The sequence below is a fragment of the Diplotaxodon limnothrissa genome, linkage group LG18 (genome assembly GCF_057381915.1).
Source record: "Diplotaxodon limnothrissa isolate DT_005_m linkage group LG18, D_limnothrissa_male_GT1.1, whole genome shotgun sequence".
Classification (NCBI taxonomy): Eukaryota; Metazoa; Chordata; class Actinopteri; order Cichliformes; family Cichlidae; genus Diplotaxodon; species Diplotaxodon limnothrissa.
The window spans coordinates 26,544,147-26,558,191 of record NC_140613.1 but is presented as its reverse complement, the minus strand read 5'-3'; the positions used below and the strand labels follow the sequence as shown (position 1 = coordinate 26,558,191).

The 14,045-nt window shown below is 38.4% G+C and overlaps 1 protein-coding gene across 1 annotated transcript; it reads right to left on the bottom strand.

Annotated features, from left to right (window-relative positions):
• Positions 1–8,009: 8,009 nt before the first annotated feature.
• On the bottom strand, positions 8,010–10,438 carry LOC146613822 (uncharacterized). The gene is made up of 4 exons (XM_085378797.1): positions 10,273–10,438; positions 9,966–10,186; positions 9,319–9,491; positions 8,010–8,517 (listed from the first exon to the last, which is right to left on the bottom strand). The coding sequence occupies exons 1-4, from the start codon at positions 10,436–10,438 to the stop codon at positions 8,010–8,012; spliced, it is 1,068 nt and encodes a 355-aa protein (XP_085234923.1).
• Between the last annotated feature and the right edge of the window lie 3,607 nt (positions 10,439–14,045).

The window sequence follows — 14,045 nt, the reverse complement described above, 5'->3', positions numbered from 1 at the left end:
GACATCCCTACGTTTTGAAACACTTCCTGTTTTCTCTACATGACGTCACGTTGCGTTTACGTCCTATCGGAAAGAATAACACACACACACACACACACACATACTATGTAAGGCTTGTGTATTTCCCTCGCAATTTCATTAGTTTTTAGAGACAATATGTAAATATAAAAAAAGGAAAAAATCTGACTTTTGCTAATAAAGCAAAAAAAAAAAAAAATTCAAAATAATCAATTGTGGATTTGCGTTAACACGTATTACACCACTAACAATGGACATATGATTATCACGATAAATTAAAGAAAAACAAATAAAAAGACTACTGACTTACTTGTGGTTCCCAGGATATTCAAAAGTAGAATGGAAGGCAGAGCCTTCAGTTTTTAGGCTTAAAACTTAATCCCTGCCTCTGCTCCACAGTATGTCTTTTGCCCCATCTTTCTCGCGTTAACCTCCAACTGGCTGCCTCTGCCCGAGCCTGGTTTCTTCCTGTTCCTGTTGTTCTTTAAAATATGCTGAGGTTAAACAAATTGATTAAAATAGTAAGAGGGATATAGCAAAATAAAAAAGTGGATTTCTAACCTATATGAACTGTTACCTTTGGCAATTAAAATTAGTCTTTTTGTAGCCACTTTTTCCACAACCAAGTTTACATTTAGTCTCAGGACAGGTGTAATTTGTGCAGGCGGGACCAAAAAATTCCTGTGATCCTAGATTGTCCCGGCTCTGTTATGCTGTGATGGCATTTTGTGAGTAGTTTGGATTGGTTGATAGGGGTGGATCACTGCAGATCACTGTGAAAGACCACCTGCCCTTAACCTTTGCAGAAACATGTCCTGATGGCAGTGAGCTCCTGGATGAAAATGCCTCCATCTGCTGGGCAAAAACGTGTCCCTGAATGGTTTGGTGACTTTGAAAGTGATGTCAAACAGGCCTCAGCTTTAGCAGTCACCAAATCCAAACTCACCGCAGTACCTATGGGAGTTCTTTTAACAAGTTAGACGATGCTTTTTACCTTAAAAAAAAATGTATTCCCCAACTATATAAGGACACAACAGTTATTTCACCAATAATGACATTTAACATTCAGGCTTTTCTTCTAAGAAACAAACAAGAGTACCAATAAATTACTTTTATTGTCTTGGCAATTATATATAAAAAAGATATATTAGGCTCATAAATACAAAAAGCCTTACTCTAAATTGAAAAAAAAAATCACCTTCTGCTATTTTTCCCCTATCTTCAAGAGATTTAGGAAAGAAAGCACAGTGTCCATAAAATTCAAGATAAGAAAACTGCTAAGCAAAGTTACTTAAACAAATACACTCTCAGAAATAGAGGTACGAGAGAAGAACATTTTTGTACCTATAGGTACATTTAAAAAAAATGTTCCCTTAAAAGTACAATACTGGTCTTTAAAAGTCCAGAAATGCCCCTTTAAAGGTACAATTTGAAATAAAGTACAAATCTGTACCATTTTGACCTGTACTGCAGTGACAGTGGCAGAATGTGGTAATGGGTCAGCATGGGAAAATCTGGATGGGCCTGGTTAATTGTAAAATTCATATGAGATGTGAGTGTGCTCATAAAAGCTACATGTTATAATCAAATCTGTTGGTCCTCTCCTCTGTACATAAATTATCCTATGATGCAAAGAATATCTGTAACCTACCTTTGTGTAAGTTATGTTAAATTATATTTTAAAAACACACACAATGACATGCAGGCACAACCAAATGATGTTAAAAAAAACTGGTCCATTTCCATTTTATTAAGTTTCAGTTATAATTTTTAATGTTTTAAATCTTGGTTGTAGCCTTCAAAAACGTGAAATCATATTACTGTTATGTTTGGCCATTTACTTTTTCGCTTTTACTACATCCTAGAATTGTTCATTAATTGGGAGGTTTTTATGGAATTTGCAACATCAAGTTAAACCGAGGTTCTTTGGAAGTTAAAATGTCAAGCAGATTTTTATGTTACGGTGACTACATTTTGTAAGTTACAAATATAGTTCGCCAAGACAGCATAACGGTTTCCAAACGCATTAATACCACAATGTCCATGTATCAAGTTCGCAACGCGCATTAATCCCAAAGGCTGAAAAGCCAGCAGCGATGAGTGCTCCGCCTCCGCGCTGACTAGCGTTGACGCAGAAAATGACTCTCAGGGGGTTATCGACACGGAGGAGCTCCTTAAAAAGTTGATGGAAGAAGGCATTGATGTCAGACGACGAGGCGCAAAGGTTTAGAGGTAAGTCGGGTGTGATTTTGTGTTTTTATAAAAATTACAACGTGTAATTTTACAGTAGAGTTAGCAAAAGTCCGAAGAGCTAGCTTTAACATGGGTGAATGCTAGCAGTTAGCTAAGTTTTAAACAAAGAAAGGTACAAATGTGGACTATTTAGACTGTTGGTGGAATGTTCAACGCAGGGGCGGAGCGTGGGGGTGGCTTACGGGGCTTAAGCCCGGGTTGTTTTGTCAGAAGCCCGGGGTATTTTGGAGTGTAATTTTTTCATAGTTAGATGCCTGGCTGACAACTGTATAAAACAAAAAGTACACACAATATTCGAAGCACATAGTGCACACTGTGGGAATTTACGACTGTGCGTGAATCCCCCCCTGATATTGGTATGATCCAAGCTCAGGCACTAAGCGACTGAGCGAGGGGGCGGGGCAGCTGCTGCCCGTGAGTGCGCTGTTGGAGAGACGGAGCCAGCCATACTAAGGAGAGCTTAAGTTTGACCAGGTACCAAAGCAAATCATTCGTACCGTACAAATAATGTAAATATGACGGTGCATCACGAAAGATTGATATGAAACTGATCACTTGACCAATATTACGTTACTTGCTCTTCAAGTGAATCAACAAATGGCAAAATGAAAAGCCGAACAAATGCTATTTTTTTTAGAGAGTCTTAGCTTACGTGTGTTTATTTCATATTTTCAGTTCTTACCCTCCCCGACTAAATCGGTTTCAGTTATGTACTGAAACATAAGAATGGACATTCGAGGGTTCTTTCAAAGAAAAAACTCAGGTAAATGTTATTTTATATATTATGCTTTGTATGTTGTTCAGTATATTTCTATGCAAAACAAGAGGGATTTCAGTACACAGCAGGATATTCACATTTGTAACCAGATATTTACATACACTTTAGGGAGAAAACATAAAACATTTTTACTGTACAACATCAATTTAGAGTAAATTTTTGTTTTAGATAAATATTGAAATATATTTTGAATTAGTTAAATTTCAGAATAAAGAGAGACAGAGCTATTTTTATCACTTTCATCAAATTTAGGAGTACATGTACACTAAATTTATTGTTAATTAATAAGAAAACTCCAGACGATTCCATTCTGAGCTGAAGAAGCTTCTGATAGGTTAGTAGAGTCCATGTGAGTAAATTGGTGGCACAGCTGTGGATGCATATAAGGCAAAACACAGAGCCTGTTTCTTTGACATGGGAAAATCAAGAGATATCAACCAAAACACCAGGAAAAGAACTGTGGAGCTCCATAAATGTGGCTCAAGTTTGAATACAATTTGGTGCCATTTGCAATTAAGAAATACAGATAGTTTCTCTCTTTACTCTTAAAGTTAACAAATATGTTTTTATATTTATCAATCTAAAAAAATAAACATTTAGTCTGATTTGATGTTACAATTAAAAAAGTGTTTTTATCTGAAGAGTAAATATCTGGTTTCAACTGTATATTTGATGATTGTCAGCACAAAGAGGGAGAGAGAGGAGAACGAGGACAGAACAGATGAACAAGAGCAGGTGAGACACACATGTTAGTCAAATGGTTGTTTACCAAAAGTATCACCGTATCATAGGTCCTCATGTATCTCGTACCTAGTGTTTCTTTTTAGGTTTGTTATTTTTCAAATTCTGTATTTATTAAGTTCTGCAGGCTTGTTTGCACAACAAGGCTAAATAATTATATAAACTTTTCTCAATCTAAATAGTGGACTTTGGTAGAATTAAAAAATAAATGTAGTGCAGGTCTATGATGATTTTTAGTGCTGCTATCATCTAGTTCTGATTCTGGTTCTGTCTTGGTTAAGTCCTCAGTAGTCCTGATTTTGAACTGTTGTAGTCCTGTTTTAATTCTGGATCAGTTCTGGGTCTGGTTGAATTGGGGTTTAGTCCTCATGTTGTGATACAGCCCTGACCTTGTTCTGCCTTGCTGCTTAATTAAAAAACTAGTTTAAGGTGTCCTGCACATGTGATATATATTTTTCCCTATATGAAGTCATTCTTTTTTTGAACAGAGCCTATTAATCTTTTAGTCATTTCTACCCCCCCCCCCCAAAAAAAAAAAAAAAAATCCCACATGCATACTACTCTTTGGGCTAAGCCCCGGGTGTTTCAAATGTCTGGCTCCGCCTCTGGTTCAACGTCTGTCTGCCCGCCGTATTCCAGTGTTTTATCAATAAATAGTCACTAACCGTGTACAACAATGTAAAAAAATCAATAATTTCTCAAAACATGCTAGTATGTAAATATAGGTATTAACAAAATCGTTCTCTAAGCAAAATTCATCCCATCTAACGTGTTTCCCGCTCAAAGGGATTTTAAACAATGGAAGGTACACATTTGTACCATTCCACCTACTTAGTGGGATTTGGGATTTTCGAACATGAGAACTGTAAGCTCTGCGTAGGGACACTGTCTGCAACCCAAGAATTGTTAAGATGATTGGGGAAACAGCTAATGATTTTTTTTGTCTCTAAATCTGATTATTATTATTTTCTGTACTAACTGATTAATCAATCTGTTTATTAGCTTTAGAATTTTTGTTCAAGGGTTAAAGCACTTTACATTTATCTCCAGTCTGTGTCTTTAAACATGTCAAAAGTTTAAATCCTCAATGTAAAATGTCATTCTTTTGTCTATTCTGCTCTTTTCATTTCCAGTTGTGTGATGAGGTTGATTTAATGCATCCCTGCCAAGACAACATCTGTCGCCGCTTTAGCAAAAACTTCACTGCTGTTCTTCAAATGACCAAGGATTTGCCACTGAAGAAGGTCTACATGGAGGCAAGAGAGCATGCACTGGCTGAAGACATTACAGGTGCTAATTTGACCTCATACAAATAGTAAATTTTGTGACAATTCATTTGCTCTCTCTTCCAAAGATAATTGATGTACCATAGTGTCATGTGAAGAGCATGTTAATGGGAATTTGCATGCTATCAAAATCTAATGAAGTGCATTTGCATCTGTATGACCTAGGAATTGACTTCAAGGGGGCACTTCTCTTGCCATCCATCTTCAAGGAGAAGATAGAAGATTTCATCATCCTTGGAGAGGTAAATGCATGATGCAATGCATAGCCTTTGGCCACAAGTTTCATTCTTGGTGTTTTGTTGGCATGGAGCTGAATTCAGCTGTGGTTCAGCATCACAGCTAAGCTAATGTAGGGGAAACACTGCTGTTAATCCACAGTGCTGCTGTGCTCTTGGGTTTTGTCTGGTGTTTATATAGATAGATAGACCTTTATTGTCCCCTTAGGGAAATTCTTCTTCACAGGTACTGTCACTGTCAGGGGTGATTGCTTTTGCCCTTGAATATTATGTCAAACTTTAGCAGCTTATCAAACACTACCACAACAGTCATTGGTCAAGAAGCTTTTTGTTTGGAGTATGGGCCATGTTTACAGGTTATCAGAATAGACAGTTTTGTTTTCTAGCAAATAAAGAAGGTAATTTGAGGAATCTGTTGAAAATCCACTTGGCACATATTGCTTAAACATACTGTATACTAATGTTTTTCTTCCTCTTCTGCAGAATACTCCCACGAGTCCATACCCAACCATTCGAATGAAGGATAAGAGTTGGACAACTGCCCTCTTAAGACAGTGTCGCCGTGTTGTGACAGTTGAAGGAGTGGATGTTTGCTCGTGCCGCTCGCTGGATGAGGCCTACATCTCAGCATTCTCCACCTTCTTCGTGTTCAACATGACCTACCCTGCATACTTCAAGAAAACACTTGTCTTTCTTCAGAACTGCATTGTCAACATAGGAGACCAGGGAGACAAACCCCTGCCAGTAAGTGTCGCCAGGGTACTTAACCAACTCTATTAAATACGCCCCCACCCAAGTGTCACTACCTTATTCACTACCCAATGCTGATTTTGATGTATGGTCCTCTTCGCCCTTTGTGGTGTATGAGATATGAAAGCAAGCATCAATATTTCAAAAATCTAGCGAGTAAATGCAAAAACTTTGTAAACATCACTGCAACTCTTAGCAATTGTCATCAAATGAAACAGTGCTGGGAGTTTTCTTCAGATAAGTTGCTTGTTGACTTTGAACATTCACTCAGCACAAGTGTCAGTGTGCCATTTTCATCTCTGCCAGGTGACTTACAGAATGCTCTGGAAATGAACAAAAGTTTTACAGATGTGCATTTTCAGGATAAAGTGCTTCAGCGTGTGTCTGCTATATCTGTCAGCAGTGTCAAATATGAACTTGAGGATGTTTTTGTAGTTGGCCATGTACACACTGAAGCCATACCTCAATTCTTTAAAATCAAGTATATTTTGAATGTTGATACTTGTTGGGTATTGTGTGGGAAACTGTTACTTCCTTGCACTTGTGAATGTCATTTCCATGCTTACCAAGTGGCAGTTGACAATGACTGGATCCTGTTCAATCCAGGAAATGAATTAGACTTTCAAGCTCTAGACACCTATTAAGTTGATGATAGGCGGTTTGTGTCCTTGAGGTATTCTGTGTGACGTGATTGCAAGAACATTTTTATGTATGTATGTATGTGTGCGTGTGCGTGCGTGCGTATGTATGTGCGTGCTTGTTGAAGTAGAGCAAAACATTTGTGTGGACAGTTTTTTAAATACATGCCATCTCTGTGATCCGTCAAAACATTGTGTTCAGGTGTTTAATGTCTTTATGTGATTGTTTACTTTTTTTCTTCTTTTTTTTTTTTTTTTTTTTTTTTTTTTTAAATGAATGTATTTTTCTTGACATGTCCTATGGCAGGGGTGTCAAACTCAAATACACAGTGGGCCAAAATTCGAATCTAGAACAAGGTCGCGGGCTAACATTAATATTTATTGAAAAATATCTTCCTCCAGATATAAGAATGAATCTCTTCTTATGGACTCAAACAAGTTTTGGTGAAAAACTGAATGTGGAACAAGCAAAGCTTAATACTAAACAATGTATATATTAGCTGTATAATACCAGTAGGCCAGCTCTAATAGTAATCTGGTATGGCTTCGCGGGCCAAATGTAATTAGGCTGCGGGCCAAATTTGGCCCGCGGGCCAGAGTTTGACACCTATGTCCTATGGCAATATACGAATGTAATCAAGGATGTATTCCTGTGGTTTAAGTGCTTTGATGTGATTCTATTATCGAAAATAAATGGTTAAATAACCAAATATTTTGGACTATTGGGGGTACATTTGTCTCTTTAGGTACGAAATAGGTTGTCGCTGGGGGGGTACCCTCATAGGTACCCTATTGTACCCTTTTCAAGGGAACATTTCTGTACTATAGTTTCAAGGTACATTTATGTCTTAGGAAAGTACATGATTGTACTTCAGATGGTACAACTTCATAAGGTACAAAAATGTACCAAGCCTAAAGGGTACAGAAATGTCCTTCAAAAAGGAACACCCCCAGCGACAAGCATTTGTACCCTTTTTGGTACACTTTGGTACCCCTATTTCTGAGAGTGTACAAAACATAAGACCCGATGGTTACACAACAAAGACACAAAATCTGATGCTCAGATCTCATTCAGGTGTTTGAAACCTTCATCACATCATTCATTTCTAATTATTTAATATTTATAACAAATGATTTAAAAATATCAAGTCAAACACACAGAGTATATAGTGACACACAGAGAAACTTCACATTAGTCAGTGGCTTTAATCTTATTCTAAAAAATGTGCCAAAGTGCCTTTACGTCTCAGATCACTAGTTGAAAAGCTTTAAAGCAAAGATCATAAATCAAAGTTGTGTTCAGAGGTCGTCATACATATGTCACATCATCTTCTGATTCCACCCAGGACCACCGGGCATCATAGCCTAGAAAAACTTCCTCCTCACTGGTTTCACTGTCTTCCTTTTCTATAATATTGGTGTGAGATGCTGTGAAACTCTGAGGTTGGTGTAATGTCTGTGTCTCTCGTGGAAGTGGAGTGGGGTCAAAAGTCTCCACGTCCAAGCTTTTTCTTGGTTTGAAAGATCTAAGCAAAACTCTTCTGATTGTGTCGCCACGATTTTTTACTTTTGGCGCTAAATACGTTAGAAAAACGTCCTGTGGTTGTTCATCATTCAATCCACTGGCTGGACTAAATGATGTCTGACCAAAACTTCCAGGAGCAGAATGATTGATCAAAAATTCAGAGCCGGAAGGACTCTGAGATGTTCCTTCACTAGAGTCTGAACTGAGAATGTCAGCATAGCTTTTAGGGTTTGAATTCTCTGTATTCTCACCCATTATTTCAGTCAGTTCCTCAGGGTAGTCTGGGTTTTCTCTGTGGGAAAAGAAACAGAAATGCATCAGTCACAGGCAGGATTTAAGTTCATTTCTCTCAAGGAAAGTCTATTCTGATGGGTCAGCAACACATAATTTTTGACCTCTTCTGCAAGGGCCTGAAAATCATGGCCAGCATTTTATGTGCCAATTTTGTGATTTATGTCTTTCCAGTTGAGTTTTCTAATTTGCCACAAACGTCCTTGACTATCCTTTGATCCACAACTTCTCCCTTTAACCGCTTTTAGAAAATCTTGCATTATTTTGCCAACATGCTGTAGGCTACTAAATTTAGGAAACTGCCACTTGTGTATACTTGCAGGGATGCAAGAAAATTCTAGTTCAAGAGCTTTACCTTACTCCTAGTGTATCCTCTTAGCAGCTGTACGCATATTTAACATCGTCATTTAATCTACAAAAGACTAAATAGGTAACACGCTGGGTGACCAGAACACAATAAATTAAATGTGGGGCAAAAAATATGTTTGTGTGGGACACATTAGTAACACTGACACATAGTTTTAAAATAAAACATGTCAAAGGTATGCAGATTAAACATTGGTAAAACAAATAACCTGGAAGCAAAAATAGAAGGGTTTTTTTTAACACCTTGATCCCAACAGTCTTTTTGAAAACATTAAAGCTGTTAAAGTTGCATGCTTGCAGCAATCACAATAAAAACGTTAAAAAAAAAAAAAATCACACTGTATGTCTCTGTGTTCTCTTTTGCACACTAAAATGTGAGACATTGCCTTAGTATGTGGGGCATGGAGACAAGAGAGTGGGACACCTGGTTACCCACCTGCAGGGAGACATCAAAGGCCCATTCTCCAGGCTGCTCAGGCTTCCTGTTAAACTGCTGCCACGACTGGTTAAAGGGCCCCTATCCTCCAGTAGCCAGCGCATGGTCTCGATCCCTTCGTTCAAAGCCACCAGTTGCCGTAGGATCCTTACATCGGCAGAACGGAGCCATCTCTGATTAAATGCCACAGAGTTAGTGAGTGTTAAGGTGTAACTGAAGAAACAGGTGTGTGTGTGTGTACTATGAACTTCTCCACTCCTTCCACCCCACTATCATGCTCATTTTAATTGCATTAGAGTGGAACAAAGGTGGTGGGAGTCAACATAGGAATCTGTTGTCAGAATGTGGCACTGACAGGTGTGGTGAGAACACAGGTAAGAGTGGCTGTCATAAGAAATAAACTGCTGCCTGTGAAGTGGCTCAGAATGGCACTTCATACATGTCACAGTGATTGCTAAACAAGTTGTACAGGTTGTAGCTTAGCTTTGGCCAAGTAAGGAAAAATACACAGGTAATGGTGACTAAAACGCATGATGGAAACTCCATTTGGAATCTTTTCTATAAATATACCTGTATCATATAATACACACGCACACACACACACACACACACAGGAAATAATTATTAGTGAGCACAGAAATGTTTACCAGCTCTTTTTTTAAGTTGTTAATTTTGTCAGATAAAGCCTCGGGGAAATCAGCGCTGTGGTTTTCCCTGCCGCTCACTTCAGACCTCCGGCCACCTTCACAATTTGGAGCATCTCTCATCCAGGTCAGAAGACTTTCCGGTGTCTTCATCCCGATCTTATTTTCCAGCTCTGTTAGATCCGGGGAGTAATCCCTGAATAACCCCTCTGCCATCCCGATCGCTGGTTTTGGATGGGAAGGAACACTTAAGCGTAAATTCCCTTTAAACCTCACACACGCGCAAACCAGCACGCACTTGTCGACTTACAGCACAGTCCGAGGGTTATATTCCTGAACGCTCCACAGTTCAGCATGATCGCGACTGGAAAACAAACAAACAAACAAAAACTTGTCACGGGAGCGCAGAAAAATCTACGAAAACGCTGGAAGTATGAACGAACAAACCAAGTGCGGCAGCTGACTGCCGTCACCATTCACAGCCTATTACAGAGGTATGCAGCCCGGAACATGACGGCGAAAAGTGGAAATGCCCTTTGTGCATTCCTCAAACAATGGCAGGAATTTCACACTGACAAGCTTCAGAAACACCTGCGAGCACCGAGCTGCCGGAGACCAGAGCGTGCCGGATACCCTGTAAAGATATGGGATCACGTGACTGACTTTACTGGCATTTTTAAAATCTAAACACACACACACACACACACACACACACTGTTATTCCAGATTACTCGTAAACAGTCTGGTTTCGCTTTCTTTTAAGCCTTAAGGTATTCAAACTTGACTGTAGTCCATCTGTGGGAAATTCCACTGACTAGTTTTCCCAGTACACAGTGCACACCAGAACGACACAATACTTCAGTAATCCCAGAGCAAATATGTGGTCACACGTGCTCCAAGACAGTAAGTACCATATTAAATAATACAATATATTACAAAATAGCTCTAATATAGAAATATCCCCGATATGTTACACACAAAATATAAAATATAAAGTTAAAAACAGAAAGATAACCACAGGCAGGAATGATTTCCTGTGTTTTTAAGATAAGATAGAAATAAGATAAGACTTTATTGATCCCACAACGGGGAAATTTTTGCGTCACCTCAGCTCAGGTACATATATATGAAGGAAATACAAAAATACAATTAAGTACAATCAATGAAAAAAAGTAAGATAATACACTTTTCAGTGGTGCATTTGGTTAATCTCAGTATACATAGTTCATACAGTTCATGAGCTCAAAGGAAGTGTCTGAAGACCTTGCCAGCTTAGATTATGGTATGAAACCAGTGAAAGCTGGTTAAGTAGTGAAGTATAAGATGATAAACCTTTGGAATCATCAGATTATTTTTTATGTTATTGTTCAGCCAAACTGTCCTTCCCTATTAGACACGCAGCTAAGCGAGATTAGTGCTAGATGGAAACAATTCTAAGTAACAGCTTTTACTCACAAGACTGCCCATAGTTCTCTAAATTGCATTTAAAGATCTATGGGAGCATGGCCAAAAATGTGCTCTGATAAGAAGAAAATGAATGTACAGGCAAGTGCAGGCCTCTTGATGGTGAAGGATGGCAGACGTAGCACTGGTATAATGCCATGAGGATGCTTTTCTAAAAACTAAGGAAATATTTCTTCTTCTTCCTTCACTGTCACACCCTCTGCATGTCCTCCTTCACGTCAACCTCGTCTAAGCTCTTTTCCTCCTGCCTTGCCGTATTCATGAACGAACATGAGGAAAGAATAACCGAACCATACAGATAGAAGAAGCACTTCAGAGTGCAGGGGCATGGGGAACTGGACTTCAAGAAATTAAGATCCATCTGTGGGTAACAGTTAACAGGTGACTGACACCCAGACTAACAAAGGCTGAGCAGATCTGCTGAGAAGAATGAGACAGATCTCCCAAAATGCAAAGCTTGTGGAAACCCCATTACTGCAAAATGTTTGCATTTGTTGTAAAGCTTGCAATAGTTTGGTAGGTAGGTTCTGACTTACCTACCAAACTATTAGTTAATCAGCCCACTGACCTTCCTCCGGCCTCTTCTTTCACTGTGGTTCAGTTTTCGTGGCAACACCATCCAGTCTGAAAATCGGATCGCCCACAGCTGTACTTCATCGGGCTGTTAATGGATTGCTAGTGAATGCAAAGCTTAGCGTTGCTTACCATTTTTTTCCACTGAGCATGTTGTTGTGTTTCTGCTAGTATGAACTTGTTTGTTTTGAGTGTGTTGTTGGAGTGACGTTGTTCTCGTTTATCATCATTGCTGTCTGAAGTGTTTTGCTCAAATAGATTTCACGCAATTAAAAAACAAAACAAAAACCCCAAAGCTTTGTGTGGGCTCTTTAAGTGCTCAAGATTTGCAAAGCCCCAAGTGGAAGGAATCACAACCTACTTTTTTAGACTCATAGATGGGTCAAACAAGCAGGGAGGAAGCTGACATCTGCCAGCTGCTAAAATTGTTGATTTATTTTTGTTTGCTGTCATTTTGCCCCATATTCATGCCTCTTTAAAACTGGACCGATGGTTATATGCTTGTTGCTTTTTCACATCTAAGATTTTGTGCAGAAAATGCATTGTTTAATATCTGTTTAATATGCAATGATGATACAGCATCACCCTAACTAAAAATGTGAAGCAAAGTGCAGAAAACATGTTAGTGATGCTTCATAAAACTTGACCTGGACCTGCCAATACCTCATAATTAACAAGATCCAAGACTTCAGAAGGTTTCATGTATGATAGAATCAAGGTAATGATGCAATGATGGTGCTGGAATTTAACAAAATACATAAACATACATACAAAGCAGTAGCAGCAGTTCAAAACTTTTGGAGATCTTCATTTGAAAATAAGTGTCGAAAAGTGTCCACCACATCCAAACAACTAATGTTCATGTCTGTGCATGAGCTGGGAGCAGTGTTTATGTTAAAGAATGAGTCATGATCTCATGTGTGGTTTAAAAGATGAATTTCTTCTGCCCTTTAGCTTTACCTCCCTCGGCGGCTTACGCCACGGTTTAGAGGCTCGTAAATTTCACTCACCTTTACATTTAAATCTCAGCAGTGGAACAGAAAACCTCAACTGGTTTTACTGGAGCTGCTCAGCGGCCACCAGGACGACGCTGTTGTTATAGTGACCATTTCAGGTAAACTTTATATAGGAGTCACAGTAGTTGCTGTTAAGGATTACTGCCCTCATAGAAATTGTATAAATGGATCAAATTCAATATCAGAACTGTGTTTTTAACACGCAGGTATTCTGGCGTGTAAAAGTCTTGAGCCAACTCTTATTTCTTAACATTTTGTCAGGAAAATCAAGAAAAGATGCAACAATTTATTGAAACTTCAAAAAATAAAACTCAACCACAAAAAATCATTCATATAAAAACAGAGTAAGCACATTTCTAAGGTGTTTGAAAGTTAATATTTGGTACGACCACCTTTATTCTCCAACACAGACAGAATTCTCTTAGTCAGGCTTCCTTGTAATTTTTTAAGTTCTCCAGGTTTCTGGAGAAACGCAACTCTTCTTTTGATGTTTTCAGGATGATTCCACATTACTGCAAATTACTGCAGATGAGATTTACAGTAACTGTGCTGTAAATAGAAATGACAGGAAATTACTGTAAATTTCAGTAATGTTGAGCTCTGGGCTCTGGGGAGGCCAATCTACTGCATGACTAACAGTGTGTGTCACTGTGGGTTTGTGAAGCCATTTTCAATCAGATACTATCCAGATGGTATTACACAGGGGATGGGAATCTAATGATTATAATGAGTTATTTATGCTTGAATTACTCATAGGTCAGTGTTAAGTGGCTAACAAACAAACAAACAAAGAAGCAAAAAGCACATAAGACATATCTATAAGAATTCAGGTATAAGGACTGGACTAAAAATGATTGAAAAACTTTAGAAATAACAGGAACGTGTTGCTGCTTAGAAGGGAAATAAAAAGTCATGAGGGCTGGATCAAGACTTTTTGTAGAAAGAAATGTGTTGCTGTCATTGTTGCTAATTTATTTTTAGAATCACGAAGCATAAATGTAAGAATTTAATAGCTATTTTGTTTTTGCTT

Excerpts from the sequence above, each read along its gene's own strand:
- LOC146613822 (XM_085378797.1), bottom strand. The coding sequence starts at position 10,438 with ATGGTGACGGCAGTCAGCTGCCGCACTTGGTTTGTTCGTTCATACTTC. Across the intron at positions 9,492-9,965 it reads ACAACTTAAAAAAAGAGCTG|AGATGGCTCCGTTCTGCCGA; the intron begins GTAAACATTTCT and ends GCATTTAATCAG. Across the intron at positions 8,518-9,318 it reads CCTTTGATGTCTCCCTGCAG|AGAAAACCCAGACTACCCTG; the intron begins GTGGGTAACCAG and ends CTTTTCCCACAG.